This window comes from Liolophura sinensis, chromosome 6 (assembly GCF_032854445.1).
Source record: "Liolophura sinensis isolate JHLJ2023 chromosome 6, CUHK_Ljap_v2, whole genome shotgun sequence".
In the NCBI taxonomy this organism is placed as follows: Eukaryota; Metazoa; Mollusca; class Polyplacophora; order Chitonida; family Chitonidae; genus Liolophura; species Liolophura sinensis.
Genome location: NC_088300.1, coordinates 19,099,539 through 19,117,628, shown reverse-complemented (window position 1 = coordinate 19,117,628; position 18,090 = coordinate 19,099,539). Strand labels below are relative to the sequence as shown.

The 18,090-nt window shown below is 40.6% G+C and overlaps 1 protein-coding gene across 2 annotated transcripts; it reads right to left on the bottom strand.

Moving 5' to 3' along the window:
- Positions 1-2,708: 2,708 nt before the first annotated feature.
- Positions 2,709-17,527, bottom strand: LOC135468089 (neuroglobin-like). 2 transcript variants are annotated; one of them, XM_064746143.1, is made up of 4 exons: positions 17,183-17,527; positions 16,804-16,945; positions 5,624-5,852; positions 2,709-3,181 (listed from the first exon to the last, which is right to left on the bottom strand). In XM_064746143.1, exons 2-4 carry the CDS (start codon positions 16,899-16,901, stop codon positions 3,044-3,046), a joined length of 465 nt encoding a protein of 154 aa, XP_064602213.1. In that variant the 5' UTR covers positions 16,902-16,945; positions 17,183-17,527; the 3' UTR covers positions 2,709-3,043. The 2 variants fall into 2 exon arrangements, with proteins under 2 accessions (XP_064602213.1, XP_064602211.1); XM_064746141.1 differs by having other exon boundaries at positions 17,068-17,526.
- Positions 17,528-18,090: the final 563 nt, after the last annotated feature.

The window sequence follows — 18,090 nt, the reverse complement described above, 5'->3', positions numbered from 1 at the left end:
TTACGAATAAACATGTGACAATGTTTTTTCTTAGATGTCTACTACACTTATATATTGGCATTTTGGGTGAATATTTGGGCCCGCTCGCAAAGCGACTGTAGCTACAATTGACTGTATCATAAAAATAATTTACGTCGCTTGCACGAAGGAACTGTCAAGCTATAGCAATTTTTTGAAGTTGGCCACAGACCCCCATTAATTTTCCATAAGCGACAATGTTAACGGTTAGCTCAGTCCCAAACATTCTGTCGCCAATAAGTTTTGGTGCATACCTTGCCCAGCCTGTGAGAAAGAAGCCATAAAAATCTGGAAATAGGTTGACCGTCAAAATCTGGACATTTCTATGCCGGCAGCCGGGAGGTGTACCTAGCAACGCCAAGGGGACGTCACTCACAGCCTCATCACCACCTGTCTCCTTCTGTCCTTTCGCCCCAGAATTTCAAACTTTCATCATTAAAACTCATACCTGCCCTAAGCTTAGACAATTTCCATCATTTTGATACCAAGCATAGACCTGTACACCAAAAACGGCAGGCTGGCAGCAAAAAAGACTTTACACGTCCCTCCCGAAAAATGGAAGTTGTAATGGGTGTCTGTGTCCAACTACAATCGCGATCGTAGATCAAACTTGACTCGTACATAAGTTGGCCAGGGTGAATGGACAATGTACCGGTCAATAACTCTTCTTGACTTCATTTTCAAAGAGTTCTAAGTCAAAATGACTCAGTAACTAGCAACAGCAACATGTGAAAAAATGTTCATCTTTTCTAAGACAATTACATTGCACATTTTTTTCAAATCGAGTCGAAAAGTATTAACAAACTGTCTACCTAAGGCAAATAGTTTGGGCTGAACAGTAATTTGGGGGCAAATGTAAATATTTTACAACAGGGTCGACCCGATTGTAATTTTTGATAGCAACTTACAACTATCGCAGCTTACAATCCCTTCGTGCAAGAGGGTGTCAGTTGTAAGCTAGGGCTACAATCGAGATCTTAGCGATTTACAATCATCTTAGGCTTAACATTCCTTTGTGTAAGCGGCCCCTGGAACAGAATGCATGGTATATGTCACATGATAGACCGGACATAAATCTTCACTATATACTTGGAAAACCCATTGGTAGAGGAAACTGAAAGAGGATCTAAAAACGAATGTGTACCACAGGTATCCACAATTATAGCAAAATCTGACATCTATGCTTTTGTGTACTTAAGAAAATAAAACGTTACGTATTGAAGTTGTTTAGTTATGTTACACTTGTGTGTAGGTATTATACACAATCGTTTTGGTTTTCACCATCTATGCGCTTCATTATGTGTATAAGGGTACAGGAACCTGAAAAACTCCGGTAGAAATCACTTCCCCAGGTGCCTGACAAAATGTATGGGTGGAGGAAGCCGGGAACAGTTCAATGAAAACTTCGTCAGGTGCCTGTAAATCTTTGGTAGGAGGAAGCCAGGAAGAGCCCGGTAAAAACCACTACGTTGAGCTATGTGTGGAGGGGTGCCATTGCTGCGTGGGATATACACGTGGGGTGTAACGTGTGCGGGCAGCCTGAGAGATAAGAGCCACAGTTCACACCTGTTTTGGACTGCTGACATCGATTAGAAGTGAAAATAAAGAACGAAGTATTAAGTACAACCACGTATAAAGACAGGAGTTGAAATAGCCACCTGAATACAGCCAATCGGTCATAATCCAGGAAATCCGTGAAATTGAAAATTTTCTTATCCCCCTGTTGCTTAAACTATTTTCGGTACATGATGGCAAATCTGGACGGAGCTTTCAATTTGGAATCCTATAATTCTGATCAAAATTATATATTAGGTTGTAGCATAATAAATATTATAATATAATTATGATTATATATATTTGCAATAAATTACATGGGTCTATAACACTAAAGTATTTATATAGCTTTCATAGTTTTCAATTTATATGTTTAAATGTATTTAGCTTTGACTGCTTAGTACATTGGCTGACTTTTGTCGAGTGACGATAGTCATTGAGACTATGAAATCAAGCATCATGGTTTACATCTACGATCCAAATTTTATTGTCTTTCCACTTAAATGGGCTGCTGTCCTTGAAACATGGTACACAAAACACTGCGTTTTGGATAAAAATCTCGCTAAATGCATTACAAATAACACTGATTTTTATTTACATTGTTAGTGTACTTTTAACCGATTGGATGAATAAGAAACATTGTTTTATAAATTGGGTGGAAAATGGACTGGCGTTGTACAATATGTGGAGTTATTCTTACTCCATTAAATATCATCGTAAACGTGACAGGTGAATAGGCGCATGTGTCACCTTCTGGTGTCAAATAAGCCATAATGACGTAACGACGCGACTTACAATGGGTTTTTACCATATTTAATTTTACATAAACCTTAACGACTGTGGTTGCACCTAGGAAGGTCTGCCAACCAACTGCTGATGGCCGTGGGTTTACCCCGGTCTCTGCCAGTTTCCTCCTATAGTAATGCTGGCCCCGTCGTCGCATAAGTGAAATATTCTTGAGTACAGCGTAAAGAACAAATCAAATAAATAAAGCGTGTGATGGACGCGAGTCACGTTCTAGAGCGGTAAACGCCATGTTATCATGGGCATTCATTTCAAAATGTTCCAGAGCGGTAAACGCCATGTTATCGTGGGCATTCATTTCAAAATGTGCGGATTCCAACAGACACAATTCATACACGCTACAATGCTGAATTTTATCCAAGTCAGTCTGAAGTGCACCTTCATATACATGTACATAGTAAAAACTCTTTGTAATGTTCAGGTGAATAGATATAAACATATATATGCAAGTATTCTTTGTCTCTTTCAAGAATTCACATCTTAAAAACTAATCCATGAGATTTCTCAAGTGTGCCTTGCCAATAGCTGAAGGACGGTCAGCATGTATACGCAACAGCACCTGTTATGACCGCCAGTGACCGAGTTTCCCGTATATCCCTCAAACCCATTACAAGACGGTACCGGTACACCGCTACATAACTCGTACATTTACAGGTGAAAAAGTCTTTCAGTTTTCAGCTGGCAGTGCCCTTATCATCACCTCCGCCAACCAGCCGTAGAGCTTGCACCATGCGTTTTTCACTTCCGGTGTGAACTTGTTTCCCAATGCATTCTCGAGGGCGTATAACAGTCCATCAGCAATCACCTGTATAACATAAGAGACAAAAATGGTCAATTTCGTTAAGAAGTGTAGCATTAAGATTAGAAATTTATCGACTTTCAAGAACTATGAAAGGTTACAGAGCTTTGTGCAGGTAGTCTTGGCGACAGGTGTGGAAACATAAGGTCTCGTGACTTAAACCGACCGTGACTAGCCGTCGCACATTTGATCACGTGATAACCGACAAGACAACAAGTGTAAAATGCATGGAGGAGTCCGCATGGAATGATGATAAGGAGGCTGATAGCGAGTACTTGGGAAAAGATCTTCGCATTACGTCATCAACAAAAACATGGCAATGTTATGTTGAGCATAAGAAATAACACTGTGAATGACTGCAATATACATGTATGCAATACGTGCAACAAAGGGACCACTTACATTTTCTAGCCTTCGTGTCAATGATAGCTATTATGGCGCCATCTGGGCGCTTTGAATGTCGGGTATCAGATGTAATGCTAGTAATAATTACCGTACGCTGGGCCAATAATAAAAAAGTAAAATATCACACAAAATTATGTAAATGCTACATCATAGGTAAGCGCCGACTATCCTGTGGAGAATTGTTTGTAATATGAGAATGCTGTGTTCCATGCATACCATAAGCTCATTCCATCAGATAATTTTCAGCGTTAATTGAGCGTTGAATTTAAAATTGCTCATAAACAGAATGACATGCTGTGTCACTTATTTAGAAATTCGTCCCTCAGTTAATTATGTGAATTCCTGAACAACAAAAACGGGCAATCTTATGCAATCATGTTCACATATTACGCCTTAAAATAGCGAACTATTATCTCAATTCACGAATTGATACAATTTTACAAGGTACTCTGATAATGTCAAACATTCTAAACCAAAAGTTAAATGTGATTTCTCGCTTATGTACACTCGAATGGCAGCATGAGTATAACCTGAATCAAAAACAATGTAGGTCTAAACAATATTATAGGCAGCTAAAGACATCATGAGTCCAGGTCAAGAATATCCAACAATATGTATTGTACCGCTTATGTTCTTTTGTAGCTTATGTGATTATCCGTTCTGGATGTTCAGCTACTATAAAGGGCATCATGGTCCACATGTTCTATAAACAACAACACTGTGATCAATAGGCATTAAACCCGTGGTCCACCGGTAGTAACCTGGTGTTCTACAACAACGATCTCGTAGTCCACAGGCAATAACCTCGTGATCCACAACAACACTCTCGAGGTCCATAGGTAGTTGTGATCCACTACCGGGATCTCTTGGTCCACTTTAACGATCTTGTGGTCCACAGGTAGTAACCTCGTGATCCACAACAACGATGCCGTGGACCATGATTCACAACAACAATCGCCATGTGATCTACGTTCATAGATCTCACGATCCATATGGTTTTATGACACATGGGCAATAAATATCGGATTTACAAACCGTTACTCACAGACAAGATCGTCATCAGACAAACATTTATAACCCAGCGTCGACCAGTCAAACAAAATATAGGCTACAATGCTAACAAGAAAAATTCATAGGTCAGACAAGGTTGATATATTTTCATTTTTCCTCTGTATCTTCAGCTGTTATACCTTTGATTCCTCATCGATTCGAAATCAGAATATTTCCATTCCTTCAGTGATTTAAAGGCACTGATATACGTGGCACAGATGTCGACAACATGTGACATGTTTTCATCATTTCCCCATTGCGGTTGCCAACATTGCCGTCTCTATTGGAAAACGCAGTCCCTCATTTTACAGTTTGGACAAAGGCTCTGCATTTTCTTATTTAAGAAATGGAATTTTCTAGAACAAAGACAACATGCAAATGCAAAGAAAGGAATGTAAAAAAAACTTCTAGTTTCCGGTGTGGTACCGATCATCCGGGTCTATGTATCCATCAAATGGGTGTAAAAGGATATCCTAGTGAAGTCACTTCAAGTTTTTTTCACTCTTTATTTTATTTATTTATCTATTTTATTGGTGTTTTAGACCACACTCTTATACGACGGTGGCCAGCATTATGGCGAAAGGAAACCGGAGTCCGAAGGAAACTCACGACCAACCACTCTCAAGTGGTTTTACTCTGTATGCTACAAGTCTTTTATTATATTGCATTCATGCACAAACCAGGATTTAGCTGGTGGATTAAGCATCCTTGATTCCTGGTCCCTTTGAACTGGTTGATATGATGGTATGTTAAATGTGATGCCAATTAAAACCAGTTCTGCTTAAACTATGGTAATAGGGGACGTATACGTTGCTACTGTTTAGCCTTATACATCAACAATTAGAATAAAACCCTAACAGGTGTAAATTGACAAGACACCCTATTTCACCGGTTAGGTGTGACCATTAGCCAGGTACCGCACTATCGTCACTGCTCTGGTTTTACTCTCTGTGCTGCTGTAAGCCTTTTACTATACTGATATCTATAGCTCACCTCAAAGTGAGCCCGTTTGATGCCATACTTGATGTGCCGTCTGCCCAAATCCTCTATCATGGGTTCCACCTCGTGAAGATATTCCAGCCCATCTACCACCATTCCGATCGTGCTGAACAGACGCTTCACGTGGAACCGGAACTTAGGACTCTTCTTGTACTGTTCTTCTGAATCATGCTTCATGGAAATTGACCAGATCGGCTTCATGTCCGGTCTCTTCGTGAAAATTCTGGCGGTCAAAAAAATATCAAGAAATCATTTAAGGTCAAAGTTGCGTCCTTTAACTGTTACCACAAACCATTTTATACAGAGTCCACAAGAAGAAGAAAGTAACCTGTGGTCGTTAAGATTAACGTTGATGTATTGTATATAAAATTCAATATGTAAACACAGTTTTGAGATTTGTGAAGAAAATAATGGTAATCATGTGCTTAATGTTTAATTTCTATTCGTTACGTTATTCTACACGGTTTACGTGTGTGGTTAACTGTTTATAAGCCCCAAGTTAATTTAACTTGATTTCCATTTACGTATAAATCAAAGAATAAGTTAACTCAGAGTGTGCAAGCTTTACCATCATAATTTGAATTATACGAATAACATGAAAGCAATGTATTCATTGTTTGTCTTTGTCGAAATTTCTCACGCATGGAGACATTTCGGTGAAATCGTCGAAAAAAGCGGAAATTGCATATATTCAATTAGACAAGCATTGCAATCGGCAGTGCTGAGTTAATATGTTTAGTGAATAATAACTGAAAATAAACAATTATATATTATCGTTGTATTAGACCTGAAAATCACAGGATTTTATTTTCGTTCCAGACTGTAGTATCAACAAGGCTGATGTCTTTCTGGGGCCACTGGAGACGAATGAATGTTCGGACTCTCTATTTTGACGATAATGTCTTTTACGAAAATGATGTTTTGATACCGGCATTGCCGCTGGTTTTGAATTATGACACAATAATAGTAAAATATTTCCAGCCATATCAACTGCTAGCATTTTCTGTACCAAGAGTGTTATCCACAAAGCATTTCAAAGGGGTTTTTTTTATTCATTTCGCTACATAAAGTTGATCTTTCACGACCTTGCATCCCGGACGGCGTATCCTTGATTGTCGCCTGCTACGCTACCATCAACACGTACCAAAAGACGCTGCTGCTGTTATCTTATCATACCAAGACACATATGAACAATACGGGCATGTCACCTGTATAATTAGTGAGTTCACTGTTACCTTATAATAATCCTGTCTGATCGCTTACGCATACCGATATCAGTGCATAACAGTCTATTTTTATCCCCGGCAGAGTGTAAATTACAGAATTAACACGGCTGGTTTCCTGAATCCTCATTACCTATCGAGATCAGAGACTGTGTAGTAATCCCTCTGCCTCGTCACTCACCACATACAGAGCTACCTTAGGGACTATTTATGTTTAGACTGACCGTGATTATCCGCCCGCCGTAAAACCCCAACACCCAGACACAATACCTTAATACATAATCCTACAAGTTTAATTAGTACACATCCGTGTGAAAAGTACTTAGGGGTATACACACACATCATACACGGCATTAAAGATAAAAAAAATGAAAGCATTACTAATTCGTTTTTGAAATCCACTTTCTCTGTTCTACAAACACAACTATTCTTAATTTGCCAGGGAGTGAATCGGATCAGTTAGACCCAATGGTATCGTTAAGAGATCTTACTGGACAACTTTTGTCATTTTTTGCGAATTAAAAACTTTGACTGCTTTCATTTATTTATTTATTTATTTATTTGATTGGTGTTTTACGCCGTACTCAAGAATACTTCACTTATACGACGGCGGCCAGCATTATGGTGGAGGGAAACGGGGCAGAGCCCGGGGAAAACACACGACCGTCCGCTGGCAGACCTTCCCACTTACGGCCGGAGAGGAAGCCAGCATGAGCTGGACTTGAACTCACAGCGACCGCATTGCTGAGAGGCCCCTGGGTCATTACGCTGCCCTAGCGCGCTAACTAACTGAGCAACCGCTTTCAGGACTTGCAGGTCTTCATCAAGTAGTGGTCAATAGGAGCATGTTTAGATGGGCTAATCATTTCACAAAAATATTTCAGTACGATACTTCATACTGGTGTATACATGTACATACGTGATACAGCTAGTCTCATCTTCAAGGCAGAAGTAACAGAAGTAACACGATCGTCAGTAAAAATAACACATTCTTGTTACATTTGGCGGATGTCAGATAACTTTTCTGTGCACAGCTTCCGAACGGGAAATAATTCACTACATCACTGACGTCATTTCAGGCGATTGACACCAAATTATACACCTTACAACAGAACAGGGCCTATAGATCATACACGGCGTCACACCAGCTATAACCGTCTAGTCCCTGGATCACGAAGCGATCTTAAACTTATGTCAAACTTTCTATAATTAAAGTTGGTATGTTCTTTCCCGTCATTTTAAATGAAATTTGTTCTGCAGTAACTTACCCAGCATTTATATTGTCAACCACTATTTTGACCTTGTTACGTAAGCAATCACAAGTTTAAAGTGATTTGAAAGTTTGACTTATGTTTAAAGTTGCCTCGTGGTCCCGGGGCCAGGGTCTTATCACTAAGCTATCAACATCTAAACCAATTTCTTCATCACACCCTCAAGAGAAACCCTTCTTAAAAAGGATGAGCAGTCTGTAAATGTGCACTACGTATTATCTACTATTGTGTAGTCGACGTTCTTAAACGTATCTGGCGGACAAGCTCTGTGATGGGAACGTCGGATAAAATAAAGAATGGTGCCAAGGGGATAGGTCAAGTTACAGCTGCACGGTGTTAAATAGCAGTACAGAGAAGTGCTACAGTGGAAGGGAAAGACGCGTGTTTGCTCTGACAAAACAGGACGAGAGACTTTGCCCAAGTTCACCCGAATTGGACTTATCACTGGCACGCAGGCCTCGTTTGTCTGTCAACAAACATGAGGAGCAGACGGATAAAGCAGATCTGTGTACTACAGTCCTAGGCCTGCTGGTACCGATGTTTTCGTCAGCGTGCTGATAGTGTGGGGACCTGACCGATGGTTTATGATGTTGTTTCTGGGTGGTGGTCAGCTTCTCAATCCCCTACCCTACTCATCACATGATTCAGCTCATGATACTATGATCACTTCAACATGCCACTGCCCAGCGAATCACTCGTAAAACCTCGTCTGTCACGTGACTATACAGCCTCGATCCCATCCTGATCTCCTCAAAGGCGGAATCTTCAAACATCGACCACAGTCGAATAACTACCTCTTTCATGGCTTTCAAGCTCACTTCATAACGAATATGTGTGAAAAAAAAACTAGCCTAGTAGGAAATACAAAACAACTCATGTAAATGATAATGCCTCTTGTATGTTTAAGTGATTCGTATTACAACATGCAGATAAATTCCACATCACTGATTGATTAGCGTATCAATTTTGATTGAAGTATCAACAAATCGTACACAAAAAGAATAAAACAAACTGATAAGAACGTGTTAATATGATTATGTTATCCAATATTGGCCTATCTTAAACATATTTTAGCTGGAAGGCACGGCGGATTAAAGCATCGAGGACAACAGATTAACTCATATCGGAAAAAGCTGTGCCATCTTGGTTAATGTACAAAATGGCCCGAAGCATCGATGTGACTCAATGGAATCCGTCTCTATGTATACATGGCTAGTTCTGGGTTAGTGGATACAGTGTCCTCTGGGCAAACCCCCTACTGTCGTGACCTACTCTAAACTCATAAAACTTGGGATAATCACCGTCGATATTGCTCCTAATTTAACGCGCCAATGGAAATTGATACCTATTGTTTGTAACAGTTGCGGGCTTGCCTAACCGTTACCGGGTTAAAAGCTCCGTATTTGCTCGCCGATGTTATCAACGATTCTCTACGGATTTATTATTGGGATCAAATACACTATCAAGCGCACGTTAATAAACGTGGACTTTGATACAAACCGATATGTGATTTGTTTCAGGCCAGATAACTATGAAACACAAGCTACACATTTAGTTCACGCCGGGTAAACACAATTATGCCTTAATAGGAAATTAAGCAGAGCCAGACTGCATCGTTCTGCAACATTTACGGAAGTTGCAATGTACATACCCCGAGGTCAATGCGCCGCATGCGCCTGCATGGTCACGAATATAAATCCTAACTCACACAATATACACACCGACTTCCACGCACACACAGGTAGAAATGGAACAATATCTTCATCAAGTAAAAGACCATAAAATTAGAAGGCGGACAGATTTAACACATCTGGTGTTCCATTCCATGCAGACTGAATTTCTATACTCACCAACAAACGAACACCATTTAGTTCAAAGCAATACACTGACCTCTAAGATACAAATTTATTTCAGCACTCCTTTTCACAGTTCCTTTTCACGGCACATGCTTAGAGGCTCAACAATTATCACTGTTGCGACACCACAGCAATACACAACCTTCTGTTTGGATTTTTCTGCAGCATTTCACAAATCCTTAACCTTAAATTTTAGCCTTTTATATACCTTCTAAACAGAAACACGTACAGCCCATGGACTTAAACTTTACCCCATGCACCCTTTCGTATTACAACCACGAAGTATATATTTACGTCCATGGTATATACATTATTTTTTGTACATTGCTGACTCTAACAACATTACAGCAGGATAAGGAAGTCCTATTGTTTTTTGTTTTGTTTTTGTTTTTCATTCTAAGTTTTACCACCCAAGGATACATGATATACACCATCCTTAAAAAACTGAAAACTTTGGGATATTTCACATATTTATGTTAAAAAACATTCCTTGAATCTGCAGTAGGAATATATAGTTATAGAGAGTCTGAAAGGTTTTTTGATGGATTTTTTCTCCTCATATTATATTTATTTTATACATAAGACTATATATACTTTATAAATATATATCACAGGTCATACCAAGAGCGTGAGAACGTATCACTAACAAAAGCCATACTGAAACTCGTATGATCAAGAGTGTAGAGTTTAGGACCACTAGGGTAGATCTAGTTGTATGACAAACGCAGTGGTTCAACGAAAACCCAGACAGACCAATTTAATTGACGTCCATTCAAATGGCAATGTATGACATGCAGACCGCATACCCCACATGTCGACAGATATGTTTTTTATGCATTTTTCAAAACAGAGCTTCTCCTTTAATAAGGCAGGCTAGCCAAAGGGGGTGAACTTCTTGGCTTCTTTGTTATTCAGATTTGGGGCAACTCTGAAAACAGGTTTATTTGATAAACTGTATGCAGTTATTCAGTCACGTTGAACAGAACAACAAACGATGAACAGAACAACATACGCTGAATAGAACAACACAAAAGATTCACCATTACCAGCCAAGAATTGAGCAAATGACTGGCTTCATCAAACTTGCTAAGGTTGGACTAAAAAATACACCAGGGCATATAGTGAAAACATACTTAGTATTTCATGTCTAGCCCTTACAAAAACGAAATTCTGAATGAGGGCTCTTTTATGCGAAGTTCTTCGCAACTGATATGACAGAAATGGTACGTAAAGACATGTCGCCATGGTGATCCAAGAGAACTTCATAGGAAAAAGGCGCGGAGGTGTGGTTGGGGTGATAGGGTGTATGTATATGAGACATTTTTTGTGATCACTAAACACTACAACTTCTGTTTAACAAGTGTTAAACCTTGGTAATTCTACAGTGCGCTAGTAAAGGAAGTCCTCTATAGATACTGGCGAGTGCTGCACAAAAATATTACTAATTTGTTACCCAAACACGGGCCCAAATAGTTGACCTCAATCCCATCCTGCTGCAGTTCCGAAATAATGTCCATGGATATGTTTCATTGCCCTGGCAGTAACCTCAGAACGAAGATAGACTGGACTTGCTATTGGAAATGTTCCATAGCTCTGATAGTAACCTCAGAACGAAGACAGACTGGACTTTCTATGGAAATGTATTTTCTATCTAGGTGTGTTCATTCGCGATAAACACCATACTATGGGCGCACAGTATTATATACATTGCAGTTGTGAATTACACCTGTATATTTCAAATGAGCTGAATGTATTGCTATGTTTTTATTTTTTACTAGGCGTTGATGTTGTTAGTTAGGCGTTCTTACGATACATAACTATAAATATTTCATAGAGACCTAAGCATGACAAAACTGATATCGCCAAACCCATGAATGCGACTACCTTCCTCGTGCAGAGATCCGTTTTAATACCCAAAAGTTTGAATGTTATTCCGTGTGTGTGTGTGTGCGTGCGTGCGTGCGTGCGTATGTATGTATGTATGACTGTATGCTTTGGTTTAACGTCGTACTTAACAATTCTTCAGTCATCTGACGACGAGGGGTCATTAGGTATGTGTACATATATTGTCTTCTTGTGCCAGGGCGAGTCCATGCTGCCAAAGTGCTTCCGCCTGTCTTCAGAAGTATCATACCGATGACACAGATATGACAACCCACCCGATCACATTACACTGACACCGGGCGAACCAGTCCTGTTTCCCTGCTCTAACCTCTCGGTGCTGAACGACAATCGATGCAACAACAGGTACAATTTTTAAAGTCTGTGGTAAGGCCAGACCCGGATTTGAGCCAAATCAGGTGCGAGCGTATAGTTGATATATTTGCATTAGTTTACAGATAAAGACTGACCGAGAATGTGCCGTTTTGTCACTGTGAGTGTCCATGACCTTGTCGTCTTGGTGTTTTCATACAACTTCCTTTGTCCACTCAGCGTTAAGCCCAATTGACTGTGCCAAGCATCAATGGAACGGGTATTCTCGAGTGGTGGATATCTGGATACATTGTGTATACAGGCTTATCCGGCTACTACCCATGGTCACATTATAGTTTGTAACACTTACTACTGTCACTCGATATAGTATAAACATTATAGTTACACCATTACATCCACTATTCCTACACAAGTTATAATTCAGCACTACTGCATGCATTACACTTCTGTACATGCTAGTCGAATTCCAGCACACGTTGTAGTTACACCTTACTGCACCTGCTGTTCCTACACACGTTGTCATACCTCACTGCATCTACAATTCCTAAACACGCCATATGGTTATACTTTTATTACAACCTCTGTTCCTAACGACGTTACACCTGTAGTTATAGCTTGACTTATCTTTTATTCCCGCACACGTTATAACCACTCTTTCTATCAGCAACCTGCGGGTGGTCGTGGGTTTCTCCCACCATAATGCTGGCCGAATAAATGCTGGTCGTATAAGTGAAATATTCTTTAGTACGGCGTAAAACACCAATCAAATAAATATATAAACAAATAAACAAATATAACCACTCCCCATCTCGTACACGCATTATACAATCATACTTCCGTATGCCACTGTCCTACCTGTTTTATAATAAGCACACCATCTATCCAAAGCACGTTATACATAGTTACACCTCATTGTGCCTGCTATATATGTTCAATACACACGTCTATAGCAGCACCTCTTCGCCGTGTACGATGCACGACGATGTACGAACTTATTCGTTCCTCATTACAAATTCCCAGCTCATGCTTTAACGCTAATTAGTACTTTTATCGGTCATGTTGAGTACAAGGAATTTGTTTTACTCAAAGCTACCTTTGGGATGTGCTAATTATAAAATACTGATTCTGAACTTATAACTCCACGCAAAAAGAACTTAAGAACGGGTAAAAGTTAATATTTCGACTAAATTACCTCAACGCAAGGTTGTCGATCAACGTTGAGTACGAGGATGACACGTATTCTCTGTCCCTATTTTCATTTCAGGATCTTCATAAATTTTCTCTTTTCTGTCTTTGTCACCGGGTAGCACACTGAGAGTGATTAGCGGGAACTTAAGTATGTAATAGAAATTCTGGTTCCGTACCTAGAGTGATCAGGCATCCATCAAATGGGGTGTGATATCAACACAGTAACCCTTTTGTCCATCGCCCTTCTGTTCGTTGCACTTTTCTGCGGAGAATGATTTGAGTTGAGTTTTTGGAATTATAAGATCTAGCGGTTTTTTGAATTCGTGAATGAATTCCTAGTGTCATGTCTTTCCATTTTCTGGAGTATTCACCAGACATTTCTACACAGCGTCGCTAGCTTTCCATTTTCTGGGGGTAGTAACCAGACATTTCTACACAGCGTCGCTGGCTTTACATTTTCTTGGGGTATTCACCGGACATTTCTACACGGCGTCGCTGGCTTTCGATTTTCTGGGGGTATTCACCAGACATTTCTACACAGCGTCGCGGGCTTTCCATTTTCTGGGGGTATTCACCAGACATTTCTACACAGCTTCGCTGGCTTTCCATTTTCTTGGGGTATTCACCAGACATTTCTACACAGCGTCGCTGGCTTTCCATTTTCTTGGGGTATTCACCAGACATTTCTACACAGCTTCGATGGCTTTCCATTTTCTTGGGGTATTCACCGGACATGTCTACACAGCGTCGCTGGCTTTCATTATATGCGTTGTAGAATTATTGGACCATTTCTTTCATGCGATTAAATTGATTAATATTCCTCGATTTTGTTAATTTTCATTCTTAAGTCTTTGGAATCCGTTTGTATTTGCGCGTGTCGAATTTCAGCGGTGGCACCAACTTTCTGCGAACGTTCAGCCATTCCCTTTATAAGTGACGGGTAAAGGATGCGTATGTGAACTTTTTAGCATCCACATTATGATCAGACTGGCACCATAACTTCTTTTTTGGAGATGTTGTTCTCACGCAGCGGGGAGCAGCATCAGAGCTGATGGCTTGCTCGATTTTCAAATCTACAGGACATCCACCAACGGGATGATCTCTCTGCGAACAGGAATGGCGCCTTGCTCTAGTATCTGACGTGTTACAATACGAGACATCTGTGCTGCAAGGTCTACAACAGCAGCCCTCGTAACCAATGTGTATTCCTCAAGCTGCTTCTTGGATCTTCTGACTAGCTCCAAGGGCTTCACATGATGTCAAAATCATGAGCCCTTCTGATTTCGTGGTTGCATCTTAGAAGAGAACAGTCAGTTCTTTGGGTGAAGACGCTCAAAGGAACCATGTAATTTAGGCCTACATGTCATTCAGAGGCAGTTACCTTCTAGGAAGGCTACGAAGACAGCCACAGATTAAACCATTAGTCTGCTATTGAGCCAGCGTCTTTTGTCTCACTATTCTCACTCCCCACCTTAAGCATCTCAAATCCACACTCCCGACCTCAAGTATCTCACATCCACACCCCCCACTTCAAGCATCTCACATCCACACTCCCCACCTCAAGCATCTCCTATCCACACTCCCCACCTCAAGCATCTCATATCCACACTCCCCACCTCAAGCATCTCATATCCACACTCCCGACCTCAAGCATCTCCTATCCACACTCCCGACCTCAAGCATCTCATATCCACACTCCCCAGCATCTCAAATCCACACTCCCGACCTCAGGCATCTCATATCCACACTCCTCGCTTCAAGCATCTCATATCCACACTCCCGACCTCAAGCATCTCATATCCACACTCCCCAACTCAAGCATATCATATCCACACTCCCCACCTCATGCATCTCGTATCCACACTCCTCACCTGAAGCATCTCATATCCACACTCCCCAACTCAAGCATCTCATATCCACACTCTCCACCTCATGCATCTCCTATCCACACTCCCCACCGTACTTTAATACTTTTGTACCATAATTATTCAATATTGTACACTACTTTCTTATACTTATTCTCGTTCTTATGCGTATTATTTGTGTTTCACAGGAGTTTTCGAAGCCAGTTTTCCATGTAGTAATACCAAAAAATGTTTTTCGGACACACCTAAGCTATATGCAGGCTAAAATCAGTATTTCCATTTCAATCTGTATTTCTTACTTTTAAGTTCATTTGTGCAGCATAATACCGCTTAATCGTGATTTTCAGACAAATGTGCATGTTAGTGATGGTACCACTTGCGTCATCTGCCATGCATGCCCGACAAAATATACACAGGGTCAATTCTTGCATTTCTGGCGTTCCCTCGATTTCAAAGACATTTGTCCATCAAAAGATGACTTTAGAATGTGTTATTCGTTCTCGATATTTCTATGCTGAAATTTCGATATAAGTCTCTAACTACCACAAAAATGGACACGTTTCCAAGGTGACATTTCGATATAAGTCTCTAACTACCACAAAAATGGACACGTTTCCATGGATAAGGCATAAATCACGAAACAAGCCATTTCAACAATCAATTGAACCCATATATCGACCTCTGATCTGTTCTTAAAGTGGTCAGTGCATTGAGTTGTATCTTACGAATCAACCTTGTATATTTAGAATATCTCAAGGTATGTTTTGGTAAAAACAATCAACAATCTTTCTTTGACCGATAAAGTCATACGTAGCGTGAATTAGGCCATTCTTAAGTGGTTTATTATATGAGATGGACACTTAAGAATATGCTTTTAGTGACCAGGATATCATACGTAAGGAAAATACATGAATAAAATAAGTTTCAACCTTCTACTCAACAGTGACCAATAATTATAAGTTGGTGAAAATAAGCCAGGATATTGACCTTTGATCCGTTCTTGGAATGAATTTATGGAACTTGGAGTTGGAACTTACGAATTACCATATTATAATTAGCATGACTCAAAATATCTTCTGGTAACAAAATTTTCCTGTTACTCGACACGGCCTATAAAAGTAAAAATGAGCGTTATAGGCTGTTTCTAAGTGGCAGCGCCGCGCCAGTTATGTCATGTCTGAAATGCCGGGCCGTGATCTACGTCACCAGACACATCGCTAATTTACACGAGCCTTTCTCTCCACAATGCAAATAAATATATCGCAAGTTGAGTTGTAAAGTGCTAATGAGGCTACTGACGCTGAGTTGAGACTCTCAGTGTACACGTCCACATGACTATTCGGTCAATAGCCAAACCGTTATCAATATCATCGGAATACAGAGCCTCTGAAGTGACATGCCCCGCTCATATGGAGTAAGCTGCAACAAATATATACATCTAACTTTTCCCGATTCCATAATCCATGTTATATTATTGGGAGTAGAACGAATTAGAAATATGAAAAGCGTTAAAAAACAAGGGGAACAAAACATTCTAGTGTGACTCGCATGACTTACCTCATAAACATGTGTACGCCCTGATTGACGATATCGCCTTGATTGTATGTTTCCCAGCTGGTCTCAATCAGACGAATTTCTGCGTTACTCAACGACATGCTGTCTTTTGATGAAGTGTCAAAAATGTTCTTAACGGCTTCACCTGAAATTGACACAAAAACAGTCAGTCGTGTACAGGTACCTCAGCGCTAAGACTGATTACAGGTATGTTAGTGCTAAGGTATATATGCAGGTGTATATAAATACATATATAGATATACTCACAAGCTGCTATCGTCTTGACTGGGACTCACGAAGCGACTACGTTATCATGTGTGACGGACCACGCTTTTTATAATAGCTGTATACCAGCGACTTCTTCAATAACTCACACACTTACACTTAATCCAGTTGTAATAATACAGTCCCGTTTTTCACACACCGCCCAGTTCCGAGATTATGTCAGGCGAAGGCCAGCGATTGGAATACGCGCTGAGCCATTCAAGTCATGCCCGACCTGCGTACTGAAGATAAAGCTCACACGTTTTTAGTCTCTTTTCATTGGCTGACAGTCACTTAGCTTTCTGCACTTCCATCATCTGAGAGCTCTCACCCAAAGCAGCATTCCCTCCCTACTTTGGCAGTCGTTGGTTCGCTATCGCGATCAGCAGGCTTTATACCGAGAGTCGTTCTGACGGTAGACAGGTGCCCGACCGTTACACGTTCGCCACACGTATCAAGGTTATCGCTGCATATCACTTAGCGGGACTTCGCGACATCCAAATATTTATCGCTCTAAGTAGGTGATGCAAACAGTGCAAGAGAGCGAGATTGTACACACTGACTATATATGCATATACTGACTTGTCGAGCGCACGACATGTGCCCACGACCGTCGGGGCTATCGAAATCAAATCAGAATTCTATATAAATGCGTCCATTGTACACACCGCATTCATGTATTGTATACATAGCATGCAGAACCTATCTAGATGTTGGCCTATACTCTCACGTGGCAAGAAGGTATGGGGTGTATTACAGTAGCGCGTAAGGAAACTATTCCATCCGCTTGTTGAAATAGGTCATCAGTTGATGGGCACTTGGTCAGTCCTGTGTTGCTTACCAGACAGATTTGGCCTGGTGGCGTGGAAAGTCACGAGCAGTCAGTCAGCTTACAGTAACACTTTGGGGGGGGGGGGGGGGGGGGCGATAGATTAGAGGGGAGGGGGCTGAGCGCAGATACATTCACATACGGGTTATCATCCATAATAAGGTTGACATTTTAAAGGGTGTAATACCGTATTAGTG

Bases quoted from the DNA above. Each gene is read 5' to 3' on its own strand.
- LOC135468089 (XM_064746143.1), bottom strand. From the start codon at position 16,901: ATGTCGTTGAGTAACGCAGAAATTCGTCTGATTGAGACCAGCTGGGAA. The intron at 5,853-16,803 runs GTAAGTCATGCG...TTTGACCGCCAG, and splicing joins GGCGTACACATGTTTATGAG to AATTTTCACGAAGAGACCGG. The intron at 3,182-5,623 runs GTGAGCTATAGA...TATGTTATACAG, and splicing joins TCAAACGGGCTCACTTTGAG to GTGATTGCTGATGGACTGTT.